Raw genomic sequence first — 14,941 nt, forward strand, 5'->3', positions numbered from 1 at the left:
TGGGGGTCCCTCCCTCCTCACCACCCTCACCCTCCTTTTGCCAGCTGTGTTCAGGGAGGCCTGTCCTAGGTTCCAGAAAGCGTGACACATCGTGGCCACTGGGTTGAGAAGAGGCTCCGCCTGGTCTCAGTCTGCCTGCCCCCCCCCCCCATTCCAGGCTCTGCCATTTACCAGTTGAGTGATCTTGGGCCAAGCCCCACCCCTCTCTGACTCTCTCTGTGAAACAGGGCTGCTGGTTTTATTCCAGGCGTGTCACCCACTGGTCCCTAAGCCTGCGGAGTGTCAGTCAGGGGGACGCTTGCTAAAGCCAGCTCCCCAGTCCCCCCCCCCCCAGACCTGCTGCGTCTACCCTCAGAGTTCGGGGGTGGGGCTGTGAAAATGCATGTCAACTCCCTGGGGGGCTCTGTCCACACCTCAGGAAAGTTTGGGCACCTCTAGTGTGAATTCTTATGACAATGGGGGGCACATAGGGTTGAGTGTGGGCCACGGTAACCCTGGCCTCAAGAATGCAGAAGTTTATTCTGATGGGGGATGGGAGGTTAGGTAGAGCTTCAAGGAGAAGGAGTGTCTTCACCAGGTGTCACAGGGATAGGGAAGGGATTCCAGGCAAAGGGACACTGGAGGTGGGGAGCGACCCACAGTGTGCGTGAGGGAAGGGGAAGGAAAGGAGTGGGAACCAGGCCCCGGCCATCTTCCTGGAGAGGTGCCTGCCCAGAAAAGGGTTAAGCCCAGAACCGCCCAGGTCCGGTACACTCAACTTCCACCTCCATCCTCTGAGGAAATGGCTTTTCCAGGAGCCTGGACTGGGTTCGCAGTGACTCGTGGCAGGACATGGTTGGCAGAGGAAGTGACTCAGGCCCCCAGGGGAGAAAGTGAGGTGTGGGTCTCCTGCCCATTGCCCCCTCCCCCGCCACGAGGCTGGGCGAGGCTGGGCCTGAGCTGGAGCCAGAGCCCCTTCTCCTGGGCCCAGACAGCCCTGTCTACCCCCCTCGCTGTCTGGGTCCTCGGGGACCCTGTGGTGGTGGCCCCGGCTGTGTCAAGCTGTGTCCTCTGAGCATGATTATGGAAAGCCTGAGATCAAGGGCAGCTGCTCGGGAAGGGGAGCTGGGAAGTCGAGCGCCCTGGGGTCTCGGCCCCCAAACCCCCTCTCCCCAAGGCCTCTGCCTGGGCTGCCCTCCACTTTTCTCTCCTTTTCTCTGGGGATCCTTCGAGCCAGGGGAGCCTGGGTCTCCATCTCCGGGAGCTTCTCCGGCATCAGGTCTGCGAGGAGCTCTCCAGCCCGTGGTGATCGTGAAAGAGAGAGCCCATTCCTAGCCTCAGTCTCCTCATCTGTACAACGGGAAAGCAGTGGGGCCAGCCTGGTGGGTGGCTCGGGGGATTTCACGTGGTAGTGTAGAGGGGCTGCTGTAGTTATCGTGGTGGTCCTGCTGTGAGAACCGCCCCTCAGCTGCTGCGTGAGGTTAGACGAGGGTCTGGCCTGGGGCCGGTGCTTCGCTCTAAGCGTATTTGACGGCCAAGGCCCACCCAGCTCTGCGAGTCCGCAGCTCCAGAGACCAGGGGCAAGGTTCCGGCCACGTGGTCCTGTGTGGAGGCTCACGGGTGGGGTTCAGCCTTCAGAGCCTCAGCCCCCTCCCTCGTTTTTGGCTGAGCCAGGTAGGAGCACCCAGAGTGGTGACCAGGGTGTTCTGCGGCCCCGCGGGTGGGGGGCAGGAGTATGTGACAACGTCCATGTGGATGCTGACCGCATCCCGAGTGGACTGCCCGGGGCGGCCGGTGAGACGGGCAGTGGGAAGGGCTGCAGTGCGGGGTGGAGGTGGGGGAGTGCCCAGTGCACAAGCAGTCAGTGTCCTCCCCTGCCCGGGCTGGGTTGGAATCTTCTGTTCCCCGGTCCACGCTCCTGTCCCTCGGACGGCTCTGTGGACAGCGTCAGGTCCGGGCCGCGAGGAGGGAACTTTTCTGGGTGGGGTCTCAGTCTTCCCGTGACACTCCCGGAAAGGAAGTTCCAGGCTCGGAGAATTTCCCGGAAAGGTGCGATGGAGGTTGAGCTGGCCGTGGAGGCCGTGCGGGTGGGCAGGGGGGTGCGGTGAGACAGCAAGGGCCTCTACCAGGCCTGGGGGGTACATGAGGGGCTGGCGTGAGCTGGTCAGAAAAGACACGGAGGTATTTAGCTGACACCAGTGGTCCCTACCACACGCACGGCTCTGTTCGAAGTCCTTTATGACTATTGATTCATTCCATTCCCACAATGACCATTGACTTGATTTTTAGTCCTATTTACAGAGGAAGAAAGTGAGAGCCAGAGAGGATGAGGGACTAGCCAAGGACACACAGCTAGTGACAGGAGGGACTGGATGTGAACCCCAGCAGTCTAACTCCAGAGGCTACTCTACTAAAGGTGGATTAAAGGAAGCCAGGCAGCCCCGCCCCCCTCAAATCCCGAGAAAGTCAATGGGGACAGAGTTGTCCACCATGGAGTGGCTGTTCAAACAGCAAGAGTAGAGTGGGGATGAGCCAGGAAGCGCCAGGGTCATGCAGTTGGTCCCTTCCTCGTCTGTGTGGGAACCCCTTTCATGGCACACCATGGTCATATAGCCTCTCTTGTGCTCCTCCAGTGATGGGGAACTCACTCTCTGTCTCTGCCTTTTTGCTCTCAAAGGCTGATCCAGGAAGGTTGATGCAAAGTGGGTAGTTCTGCCCTTTCTTGGGATCTTGTGTGCTGACAGCAGTAACTTTGGAGGTCAGTGTGCCAGAGAGGTACATCCATCTGGCCAGCTCCATCCTTGCTTGCTGCGTGATGTCAGGAGATCGTCGGCACTCTCTAGGCCTCAAATCTCAAAGCCATTCCCTAGAGACTTTGGGCCAGATTCTCAAAGTGACCTGTGAAATGTGAGTTTACTAGTGCAGAGCAGTGGTCACAGGGAGGGGGCCGCCTGGAAGAGGTGCCGTTTGGATTGGGAGCAGGAAGGAAGTGACACAGACTAGAAGAAAGGAGAAGGAAAGATGGGGTCTAGGAGGGACGTTTCTGTCCCAGTGCTGGGTGTTCTTTTGCTGGTCTGGGGTGGCAAAAGGCAGTTTCAAAAGGAGCCAGAATGCTTAGAGAAGCCACGCAGTGAAACCTTAAAAATCACAACCTGGGAAACAGCGGCTCTTCCCTAAAACACTTTCACATCCTCCTTCTAAGGGATCCTGTGATGCCACCATAGCAGGAGAATGAGTCCAACTGACAAGTCATTAGAATGATGAAGCCCAAGAAATGAGGGTTCCATTATACATGGTAGGACATAGGAAACTGGCTTTAACTTGAGAGGGCCAGGTTTGTTCGAGGAAGGCCTGGCTCAAGCAGGAGACAATGAGCTTTTTCCTGGGCCATCCCTCCCTTTAACATTACCTTCAAATAGGCCGTCTCAAAGCCACCTCTTCCTGGAAGCCCTCCTTGGTTTCTCCTGAACTCAGACTCCTCGCATGCCCATAAGTTGCCAGGCTTCCCTTCCTCTGGCTTGTGGTAGATGTTTGCATCTGTTACCACAGCTATATGCAGTTCCTCACAGGATGAGGATGCCTGTCTGTGTCTGTCACCATCCAACTTGGTCACAGGGCCAGATGGCAGCGGGGAGGACCAAGCCACTTGGCATCGCTCTATGAGTGCCAGGCACGCAGGTTCCCTGCCAGGCAGGAAAAACTCTTGGCTTCTGGAGTAATCTTGGACAAGTCATTTAAACTCTTGGACTTTTAGTATGTCCCACTCCACGGGATTGGAGCGAAGATTAATGTAGGTATGAGGGTGGGGTGGGTCACCACAGGTTGGCAGATAGTAGGTGCTCAGCTAACAGAGGCCATAATGGGTCAGAAGTGCCCCCTCTACACCGCAGTGGAGGTGGAGGTGAGGGTAGCTGGGCCAGCCATACTTGAGCCATAAGGGGAGTTGTCTCTCTGCCTGGTTGGGAGGTCCCCCTACCGTTCCAGCTGCCCAGAGCCATGGAAACTGGCTCCCCCTGGTGGTCAAGACAGGAAGCTCAGTCCCCTCCGGCCCCTGTAGAGGGCGCCGTGGGCACGCGGATCCTTCACTCTTCTTGACATGTTCACTCACCTAGCCTTGGTCTAGCACCCTCTCTGCACTGGGCCCTGTCCACAGAGATGGATCAGAACGAAGCTCCCTGGCTGGCTGAGGAGGGCATGCACTGTCCTGCACCTCCCCTGGAGGCTCACAGAGAGTGCCCTGGCCAGTGGTGGGAACCAAAGAAGGTCAGCCAGCAGAGGTAGCTGAGGAAGGCTTCCAGAAGGTGTCCTCTGAGCTGGGTCTCGGGGATGGTGCTGGGTTCAGAGGGAGGCACTGTCATTGGCCCCGTTTTCCGTGACTAATACAGGGTCATGTGCAAGCAAGACGTGGAGCCAGGACTTGAACTTGGCCAGGCTTGGACAGCCACAGCCTCCTGATGCTCAGCTTCTGGCGGGTTGGGGGCGGCCCACGGACTGTTTCCACACTCGCCTCCCCTCCTCGCGTCCTGCATGCGACACTGGCCTCCCTCGCTGCAGGGCTGGCCCGGCCACCCTGTGGGTCAGCCCTTGGCTAACACTCATCCCTGGTGTCTTTCAGGCAGTGACTTCTCAGGGTGACTTCTAAGGAGGAAGATGGCTGCCCAAGAGCTAGGGCAGACAGCGCTGCTCCTGCTGAGCCTGCTCTTCCTGGTTCAAGGTGGGATTTCCGGGAACGGGTGTGACTTACCTTTAAACGCCCCAGTGTCTAGGACAGCTGTCAGTATACCCACTCACCCCTTTGGGCAGGCACAGGCCTTGCAGCTTAGCGAGTGGATATTACCTTGGAGCAAAGAGAAAGACGCCCCTTATTCTCCGGCAGGGCACAGCCGGGGCTGGGGGACACAGACTAGGTTTGGCCCCCCTCACCTCGGAAGCCTGCACAGTTATCTGTGGTAGGCATGGCCCCATTAAATACCCCATTGCCATTTAAATGTGCTTACCTTTGACATTATTATTAATTTTGAGTTTGTTCTCTTCATATTTTGAAACCAATCATTTTTGAGCAGAGTAGACTCACATTTTTTTTGTAGGCCCTTTGAGGTACAGGCCTTTGAAATGTGTGTGGGTCTCAGGCATTGGGCTCCTGTGTCCTGGGCCCAGGGCCTGTCCCCTTCCCATGACCCTGGCCCCAGAGTCTCATCTGCTGTCTCTGCCTCCTCAGGTGCCCGTGGTGGGGGCTTCCGGGAGGACTTCCGCTTCTGCGGCCAGCGGAACCAGACCCAGAAGAGCAGCCTCCATTACCAGCAGTCGACACAGCTGCGCATCTCCATCGAGAACTCCGAGGAGGCCCTCACCATCCATGCCCCCTTCCCGGCAGTCTCCTCGGCTTCCCAAGTCTTCCCTGACCCGAGGGGCCTCTACCATTTCTGCCTCTACTGGAACCGCCATGCTGGGAAATTGCACCTTCGCTATGGCAAGAATGACTTCTTGCTGAGTGACCAAGCCTCTGGCCTCCTGTGCTTCGGGCACCAGGAGAGCCTGGTCCAGGGACCCCTGATGCTCGCTACCTCTGTCAGCTCCTGGTGGAGCCCCCAGAACAGCAGCCTGCCCAATGCTGCCAACTTCACCTTCTTCTTCCACAGTAAGCCAGGCCTTGGGAACAGCTTGGGCAAAGGCCCTGAGGCAGGGAGAGCAGAAGAATGCCAGGCAGACTTGAAAGTGGACAGAGTCTTACGGTCCACTCATGGAGCTTGGGCTTTGTTCACAGGCAGTGAGAGCTATTGAAGGTGTCGGATTGGGGAAGAGCGTGATCCAGGTGTGCTTCGGAAGTTTGTGGGAGGGAGGGGGTGAGGATGGCGGGAACCAAGTCCCATCCAGGGGCTGCCAGAAACGGCCAGGTGAAGGAAGGTGGAGTCCGAACAGGGTGGGAGTAGAGAGAATGGGGAAGGGAGCTGGCGGGCAGGGGCCAGAGGGAAAATTCTGCTTCATCAGCATCACCACAGGTGGTTTGTCCCCATTTCACAGGGGAGGAAACTGAGGCACAGAGAGGTGCAAAGTTGCACAGTTAGTGAGGGAGCCAAGATGTGGGCCCAGCAGCTGACTGGCATGGGTGTGGGATTGGGAAGAGCAAGAGAGGTCAAAGTTCAGGAAAGCCGTGGGGCTGTCTCTGGGGGGCAGACCGCGTGTGTTGCCTGGGTGTGGCAGGTGCTGAGTGGGAGGTGGGGGGGAGGGGAGGGTGGCAGAGGAGCTGGAGGTTTTATTGGGGGGGGGGGGTGTCTAGAATTTCCCTGACTCTGTTCTTTCCAGGCAGCTCCGGTTTGGAGTGGGGGTCTCCTAGGGGTCGGGGCTGGGGGGCACAGCATGTTGAATACTTAGCAGCTCCAAGCCCACGAAGATGCTGCCCAGTAGTCAGTGAGATTCTGGGATTCTGGCCCAGCCTGAGAGGGTTCAGGGCCAAGTCAGGCCCCGCTGCCACTCAGCATCCCAAAGAGCAGATCTGGCCTGTCTTATTTGCCTATAAAGAATTGAAAAACAAAACAAAAAACCCAGGAGCCATAGGTTTCAAACCACCAGAAAATCAGGCCTTTTCCTTATAAATTCAAATGTAGCTACCCAGGGCCCGCCTTCCTTCATGGCACAGGGCATGCCCCGTACTCCCAGCGTGTTCCCGTCCCTGTCTGAGTCCTGTCTGACCCCTAGAGGCACCCGAGTCGCAGCCCTGGGATGCAGGGTACCCAGGTGGAGGATCTGGCACCTGGGGTCAGGGCAGCTGGCCCTATGGAGTCCCCAGAGCCACCACATGGACCCCCCCCAATTCCTCCAGAAGAGAGCGGAGTTGGGCGGAGCCCTGGCACAGGCCCCCCCAGCTCCCGTGTGTGCAGAGGGCACCTGGGGTGTGTGTGTGTGTGTGTCCCATCCCACCCTGCCGAGGCTGCAGGTGCGGGAGGTTCCACGTGACAGAGCCCCTGTCAGGCTGGCTGCATCTCTGAGTGACGTTGGGGAGTCTACCCCACCTCGTGGAGCCTCAGTGTCCTCCTCCATAAAATAGGAATGAATCTTTCAGGGTCGCAGGAGGATTGAGAGGATTGAGTGGGGTGTGGACCTCAGCCAACAGCCTCAGGTGGGTCCGCCTGTCCCCCCAGGTCCCCCCCAGAAGGCCTCCCACAACGACTCGGTGGGCATGTGTGAGCTGAAACGAGACCTGCAGCTCCTCAGCCAGCTTCTGAAGCCTCCCCGGAAGAACTCGAGGAGGCCCTCGCACCCCCCAGCCGCCAGCCAGTGAGTGTGGCTCTGGGCCTGGGGGCTGGGGAGGGGCATCGCTGGAACTGGGTCTGGGCGCTGGGACCTGGAGGGGAGGCTGGGGGCAGACCTCCCCTGGGGCCAGCACGGTCCTCTTGTCTTCCCCTGTCCTCCTGGAGGAGTCAGACCTCCCCTGGGGCCAGCACGGTCCTCTTGTCTTCCCCTCTCCTCCTGGAGGAGTCAGACCTCCCCTGGGGCCAGCACGGTCCTCTTGTCTTCCCCTCTCCTCCTGGAGGTCAGACCTTCCCTGGGGCCAGCACGGTGGTCTTCTTGTCTTCCCCTCTCCTCCTGGAGGTCAGACCTTCCCTGGGGCCAGCACGGTCCTCTTGTCTTCCCCTCTCCTCCTGGAGGAGTCAGACCTCCCCTGGGGCCAGCACGGTCCTCTTGTCTTCCCCTCTCCTCCTGGAGGAGTCAGACTTTCCCTGGGGCCAGCACGGTCTTCTTGTCTTCCCCTCTCCTCCTGGAGGAGTCAGACCTTCCCTGGGGCCAGCACGGTCCTCTTGTCTTCCCCTCTCCTCCTGGAGGAGTCAGACCTCCCCTGGGGCCAGCATGGTCTTCTTGTCTTCCCCTCTCCTCCTGGAGGAGTCAGACCTCCCCTGGGGCCAGCACGGTCTTCTTGTCTTCCCCTCTCCTCCTGGAGGAGTCAGACTTTCCCTGGGGCCAGCACAGTCTTCTTGTCTTCCCCTCTCCTCCTGGAGGAGTCAGACCTCCCCTGGGGCCAGCACGGTCCTCTTGTCTTCCCCTCTCCTCCTGGAGGAGTCAGACCTCCCCTGGGGCCAGCACGGTCTTCTTGTCTTCCCCTCTCCTCCTGGAGGAGTCAGACCTCCCCTGGGGCCAGCACGGTCTTCTTGTCTTCCCCTCTCCTCCTGGAGGAGTCAGACCTCCCCTGGGGCCAGCACGGTCCTCTTGTCTTCCCCTCTCCTCCTGGAGGAGTCAGACCTCCCCTGGGGCCAGCACGGTCCTCTTGTCTTCCCCTCTCCTCCTGGAGGAGGCAGACCTCCCCTGGGGCCAGCACGGTCTTCTTGTCTTCCCCTCTCCTCCTGGAGGAGTCGGGCTACGGCCTGCAGGCCAAGCCCCACAGCTGCCCGAGTCAGTCCAGACAGATGCCACTGCTGCCGTCCTGGACAGTGTGCCCAAGCCCTCTCCCCAGTAGTAAAGGAGAAGTGAGGGGCCCATTTTACAGCTGGGCAGGCTGTAGCCCAGAGGAGCACTGCTCATGGCCGCAGAGTGGGTCGGCCCAGGCGGACCTGGGCCCAGGACAGCCCCCTGCCCACCCCCGCTCCTTTCCTGTTTGCCTGGATGCTCCTGCTTTCTCCCTCCTGCAGGTCTCTCTCCCAGTCCCACACTCACCGGGCTGTTTTCCTCTCCTGCCCCTCCCTCCTCTCCCCTGACGCTCTTTCCCCTCTCTCTGCCTCTTTCCTGCGTGTCTGCCTGCGTCTCTCCTCTCTCTTTGGCTCTCCGCTGGCTCGCCAGCCCGGATCCCCTCCCGCGCAGTGACCCCTGTCCGTCTCCCCTGCCAGGCAGCTGCAGAGCCTGGAGTCGAAGCTGAGCTCCCTGAGGTTCGCAGGGGACGCACTGTCCTTCGAGGAGGATCGGGTCAACGCCACCGTGTGGAAGCTCCCGCCCACAGCCGGCCTCCAGGACCTGCACATCCACTCCGGGCAGGAGGTCAGGGCTCAGGATGGGGCGGGCCGGGGCAGGAAGCAGATGTGGACGCCATGAGCCTGCCCCTCCCCGGGACTTCTAGAGCCAGATGTGTGCTGACGAGGAAGGAGCCAGGCCCAAGAAATACCCTCAGTCAGTGGCTACCCTGTGGCCTGAGAACCCTTCCTGGACCAGTGATGGGGACGGAGGGGTGGGGGGGCCTGCTCCCTGCACGAGGGGCTTCTGTGACACTCCTACGTGAACAGAAGACCAACCCCAAAATGCCTGGGCACACACCCCAGTCTTGAGACCGCAAGTGGGCCAGGCTAGCCGGGGGCCACCCATACCCCACCTCACCAGGATGCCATAGATAGGCAGAGTTGGTGTCTGAAGCCCATATGACAGGATGCCATGTGACCTTCCCAGGCCTGTTTGCCCCCAGGGGCCCTGGGCTCTAACCACAAAACTCCCCAGTTAACGCTGCCAAACGAAGGAGGGGGTGCGAAGGGCTGTTGTGAGTCAGGCGTGGCTGCCTGAAGGAGGTGTGCTTAGAGATGGCAGCGTCCAGGAAGGTGGGGGGGGGCAGGGGGCAGGTTGTCTAGACACCTCCTGGTTGAGGCTAATGGCGCTCGCTCTGTCTGCAGGAGGAACAAGGTGAGGTCCTGGCGTACTCGGTGCTGCTGCCCCGCGTGCTCTTCCGGACCAAAGGCCGGAGGGGCGGGGCCGCCAAGAGGCTCCTCCTGGTGGACTTCAGCAGTCAAGCTCTCTTCCAGGTATGGGGCCTGCACCGGGGCACCTTCCCCCGGGAAAAGTAGTGTCTGTCTGATGGAAAGATGGAAGGAAGGCATGGAGCCCAGTCCCCTCCTCCGAGAGTCAGGGCCTTTCCCTGGTAAAGTCAGAAACTGGAATGCAACATGCAAATCTCCCCAGGGCAAGGTCTAAATGGTATTGTTCTCACTACAGTGTAAATGACTACACGTGCAATAATTGTTTCCAGAGGGAGATCCAGCATCTCAGAGACAGGAGCTTAGAGAGCCTAGGGAACTTCTGGGCCTTTCTTTTTAGTGCTGAGCCCTCTTTTTATCCCCCCCCCCCACCCCATATGTCTAGGACAAGAATTCTAGCCAAGTCTTGGGTGAGAAGGTCTTGGGTGTTGTTCTGCCAGACACCACAGTGGCCAACCTCTCAGAACCTGTGGTGGTGACATTCCAGCACCAGCCACAGCCGGTGAGTGTGAGCACACCCGTCAAGGAGACGAGGCTCCCCTTTGGCCACATTTTCCTTTTCTTCTCCTCTCTTCTGAATCACTTGTCTTTAAGGAAATGATTGACAGGCTGAGGGTACCAGCCAGTTGGGTTCAAATGGGGTGGTGGCCTGGCCCTGACTTCCTGAGTCTGGCCCACAAAGGGGTGGACTGTAAAGGGATCCCCTCTCCCTTCTTGTCCCTACAGAAGAACACGACTTTACAGTGTGTATTCTGGGTTGAAAACTCGGCATGTGAGTGTGGAGGGGTCCCTGCACTGGGAAGGTATCTGGAGGAGGAAGGGGTCCTGGAGGATGGGGGAGCTGGGGTTAATCAGGAGGGCTTCCTGGGAAAGGTGGGATTTTAGGAGGGAGTGATGGCAGATGAGAGATCTGCCAAGTGGACCAAAGGCTCAGAAGAGTGCCACCGTCATGCATTTGGGGGTGCGGTGAGGCCCTGGGGGGCTGGGCTTGATCAGAAAGCTGTGCTGTCCCCTCCTCAGGGAGCAGCCCCGGGAGCTGGAGCAGTGCTGGGTGTGAGACCCTCCGGAGAGAGACGCAGACGTCCTGCCTCTGCAACCACCTGACCTACTTTGCGGTTCTGATGGTGAGTGTCCCCGCCTGCCCTGCAGCCGTACGCAGGCTGTGTGAGCGTCCCCGCCCGCCCTGCAGCCGTGCTGCAGGCTGTGTGAGCGTCCCCGCCCGCCCTGCAGCCGTGCTGCAGGCTGTGTGAGTGTCCCCGCCCGCCCTGCAGCCGTACGCAGGCTGTGTGAGCGTCCCCGCCCGCCCTGCAGCCGTGCTGCAGGCTGTGTGAGCGTCCCCGCCCGCCCTGCAGCCGTGCTGCAGGCTGTGTGAGCGTCCCCGCCCGCCCTGCAGCCGTGCTGCAGGCTGTGTGAGCGTCCCCGCCCGCCCTGCAGCCGTGCCGTGCTGCAGGCTGTGTGAGCGTCCCCGCCCGCCCTGCAGCCGTGCTGTGCTGCAGGCTGTGTGAGTGTCCCCGCCCGCCCTGCAGCCGTACGCAGGCTGTGTGAGCGTCCCCGCCCGCCCTGCAGCCGTACGCAGGCTGTGTGAGCGTCCCCGCCCGCCCTGCAGCCAGCTGTGCTGCAGGCTGTGTGAGTGTCCCCGCCCGCCCTGCAGCCGTACGCAGGCTGTGTGAGTGTCCCCGCCCGCCCTGCAGCCGTACGCAGGCTGTGTGAGCGTCCCCGCCCGCCCTGCAGCCGTGCCGTGCTGCAGGCTGTGTGAGCGTCCCCGCCCGCCCTGCAGCCGTGCTGTGCTGCAGGCTGTGTGAGTGTCCCCGCCCGCCCTGCAGCCGTACGCAGGCTGTGTGAGCGTCCCCGCCCGCCCTGCAGCCAGCTGTGCTGCAGGCTGTGTGAGTGTCCCCGCCCGCCCTGCAGCCGTACGCAGGCTGTGTGAGTGTCCCCGCCCGCCCTGCAGCCGTACGCAGGCTGTGTGAGCGTCCCCGCCCGCCCTGCAGCCGTACGCAGGCTGTGTGAGCGTCCCCGCCCGCCCTGCAGCCAGCTGTGCTGCAGGCTGTGTGAGCGTCCCCGCCCGCCCTGCAGCCGTACGCAGGCTGTGTGAGCGTCCCCGCCCGCCCTGCAGCCAGCTGTGCTGCAGGCTGTGTGAGCGTCCCCGCCTGCCCTGCAGCCGTACGCAGGCTGTGTGAGTGTCCCCGCCCGCCCTGCAGCTGTGCTGTGCTGCAGGCTGTGTGAGTGTCCCCGCCCGCCCTGCAGCTGTGCTGTGCTGCAGGCTGTGTGAGTGTCCCCGCCTGCCCTGCAGCCGTACGCAGGCTGTGTGAGTGTCCCCGCCCGCCCTGCAGCTGTGCTGCAGGCTGTGTGAGCGTCCCCGCCCGCCCTGCAGCTGTGCTGTGCTGCAGGCTGTGTGAGTGTCCCCGCCCGCCCTGTAGCCGTACGCAGGCTGTGTGAGTGTCCCCGCCTGCCCTGCAGCCGTACGCAGGCTGTGTGAGTGTCCCCGCCCGCCCTGCAGCTGTGCTGCAGGCTGTGTGAGCGTCCCCGCCCGCCCTGCAGCTGTGCTGTGCTGCAGGCTGTGTGAGTGTCCCCGCCCGCCCTGTAGCCGTACGCAGGCTGTGTGAGTGTCCCCGCCCGCCCTGCAGCCGTACGCAGGCTGTGTGAGCGTCCCCGCCCGCCCTGCAGCCAGCTGTGCTGCAGGCTGTGTGAGCGTCCCCGCCTGCCCTGCAGCCGTACGCAGGCTGTGTGAGTGTCCCCGCCCGCCCTGCAGCTGTGCTGCAGGCTGTGTGAGCGTCCCCGCCCGCCCTGCAGCTGTGCTGCAGGCTGTGTGAGCGTCCCCGCCCGCCCTGCAGCTGTGCTGTGCTGCAGGCTGTGTGAGCGTCCCCGCCTGCCCTGCAGGCTGTGTGAGTGTCCCCGCCTGCCCTGCAGCCGTACGCAGGCTGTGGGCCAGCCGCTGTCAGACACTGCTGTCTGCTCCTCACAACCCCCGAGCTGGCTCTTGTTGTCGCCTCTTATAGACTATGAAACGGAGGCTCAGGGAGGTTAAGCAATTTACCCAAGGTCACACAGCTAATAAGTAAAAGAGCTAGACTCTAAAGCCCTTGCTGTTTATTGCCAAGTTTTGGTCCATGGTGAGAATGCAGATTCCTGGCCCTAATCTAGAATTCTGATTCCACAGGTCAGGTGTGTGTTTCTAATGAGCCCTTGAGAGGGGACTGCGGCCCAGTGTGGGGTCTTTGAGGTGGGCATCAGTGCCCCCAAGATCTCAGAAGCTTTGTGTCCAAGGTTCACATTCCCAGAATCTTAGGACCCAGCAGCTGAGGGACCAGAGCGGCCTTTAGCTCTTCCAGGGGGCAGTACTTTCTCCCTCACAGGAAACTTGATCCTGTGTTGAATGCTGTAGAGAAGGATTAGTGCCAGGACTGAAGAGGGTTAGCTGCTGAGGGTTCTTGACTTTTGTGGGCCAGGGACCCTCTGGAGGATGCGATGAAAGCGATGTCCCCCCAGGAAAAATGCACTCCTGGGGCCACAGTCTGCGCGGTTTGGGGAGGCAGTTCATAGACTCCCAAGGCTCACCCGGGGCCAGCCCTGACCTGTCTCCTGGACCCAGGTGGCCTCCGTGGAGGTGGACGCCGTGCACAAGCACTACCTGACCCTCCTCTCCTACGTGGGCTGTGTCATCTCTGCCCTGGCCTGCGTTTTCACCATCGCCGCCTACCTCTGCTCCAGGTAGGACCCGAGAGGGGGTGGCAGAGGGGAGGGCAGGGAGACGCTCCACTCCAGACCGCAGGCTGGAACCCCGCTGCCATGGAGACCTGCTCTATAGAACAGCAGCTCCCCTCCCGGGCTGCGTCTCCTCCTCAGCTCCGTGGTCTTTGCATAACAGCACTTACCAATTTTATTAACTGCAAATATTGAAGAGTAGGAAAATTGACACAAAAATCTAGATTTCTGCCCTTTGCATGATCAGATGTGATACTGCTGGGGTCACATTTAATAAAGGGATAATAATGGTACTAGCTGACACATCAAGCTGTCCACACACCATGCACTATTACTGCATGGGTGGCCTGTATTCTCCAAGCCAACAATAAGTCCAAAGTCTCTCCCCTCTGACTTTGGGAGCATCAGGTTGACTGTGGTGGCCAGTGTGTCTGTTTCGCTCTGTCTGGCTATGGCGGTTCAGTGCATATCCAGTGCCCGAGCCCGTGGGTGCTGGGCACATAGCAGGTACACAGGGACAAGTGGGGATCCACCTGGCTGCAGCCATAGGATTGTATGTGTGTAGCCTGGGAAGGCTGCCTGGAGGAGGAGGAGCAGGTACCCCCCCCCCATACCGCCCACACTGGTCACAGGGTAACCCTCCTCCGCCCCCTGCCGCAGGAGGAAGACTCGGGATTACACCATCAAGGTGCACATGAACCTGCTGCTGGCCGTCTTCCTGCTGGACGTGAGCTTCCTGCTCAGCGAGCCGGTGGCTCTGACAGGCTCCGAGGCCGGCTGCCGTGCCAGCGCCATGTTCCTGCACTTCTCCCTGCTCGCCTGCCTCTCCTGGATGGGCCTCGAGGGCTACAACCTCTACCGACTGGTAGTCGAGGTCTTCGGCACCTATGTTCCCGGCTATGTGCTCAAGCTGAGCACTGTGGGCTGGGGTAAGCTTCTGGGGGGGTGTTGGGGGTCCCCCGGACCTGCCTTGGCTTCTGGCACCTAGCTACGCTTTTCCACCCACCTCTGTCTGCCTCCTCACTGCCTCCTCCATCCCGGCCCCACCCTCAGGCGTTCTTCCCCTTGGCTGGGCCAGGGTCTCCTGTAGGAAGAGGAGGGGATGAGCCCTGTCCCCGGGAAACACTGATACATTCTCCGCGTCCCTCACTCCGTTAAAGGGGAGTTTGCAGACAGCGACCACATACGGAGGTGCTGGTTGTGCGCTGCTCAGAGGCACCCCTGTGGGGGATGGGTGGGGCTGTAACCCAGTCTTCCACTCGCCTGACTCACTCAGGCCGGCGGTGGCCCTGCCTGTGGACACCCTCAAACCTCGGGTAACAGGTGCAGTGTCTCTGGCATTCTTGTCCTTGGCCAATGATGATCCGATTCACCCATGACCCAGACCTCTCTCGGGTCAGATTCGGAGGCCCAGGGGCACACACAGTCCTTTGGGCATTGATTGCACAGGCCCGCCAGCCTCCACATGTCCCTGTCCCAAACTTGCTGCTTGTCCTGCGGTTCTCATTCGGCCCCTTCTCGCTTCACTCCATTGGTTGACCCGAAATTCCTTCAGAGGTAGCTCTCTGTGTGAAGAACCAGGTATGGGTGGTAAG

General features: G+C 60.6%; 1 protein-coding gene across 4 annotated transcripts in view; it reads left to right on the forward strand.

The window, feature by feature from the left end:
* The window catches only part of ADGRG1 (adhesion G protein-coupled receptor G1), a 39,768-nt gene that overhangs the window by 21,692 nt on the left and 3,135 nt on the right, over window positions 1-14,941 (forward strand). For all 4 annotated transcript variants that reach the window (XM_066348695.1, XM_066348697.1, XM_066348696.1 and 1 more), the window contains exons 2-11: window positions 4,595-4,693; window positions 5,198-5,617; window positions 7,119-7,254; window positions 8,796-8,943; window positions 9,564-9,692; window positions 10,030-10,146; window positions 10,371-10,416; window positions 10,665-10,768; window positions 13,234-13,352; window positions 14,007-14,275. In XM_066348695.1, coding sequence (XP_066204792.1) covers window positions 4,630-4,693; window positions 5,198-5,617; window positions 7,119-7,254; window positions 8,796-8,943; window positions 9,564-9,692; window positions 10,030-10,146; window positions 10,371-10,416; window positions 10,665-10,768; window positions 13,234-13,352; window positions 14,007-14,275 — 1,552 coding nt within the window. In that variant the 5' untranslated portion in view covers window positions 4,595-4,629. The remainder of the gene's footprint in view (window positions 1-4,594; window positions 4,694-5,197; window positions 5,618-7,118; window positions 7,255-8,795; window positions 8,944-9,563; window positions 9,693-10,029; window positions 10,147-10,370; window positions 10,417-10,664; window positions 10,769-13,233; window positions 13,353-14,006; window positions 14,276-14,941) is intronic.

This window comes from Saccopteryx leptura, chromosome 9 (assembly GCF_036850995.1).
Source record: "Saccopteryx leptura isolate mSacLep1 chromosome 9, mSacLep1_pri_phased_curated, whole genome shotgun sequence".
Taxonomy (NCBI): Eukaryota; Metazoa; Chordata; class Mammalia; order Chiroptera; family Emballonuridae; genus Saccopteryx; species Saccopteryx leptura.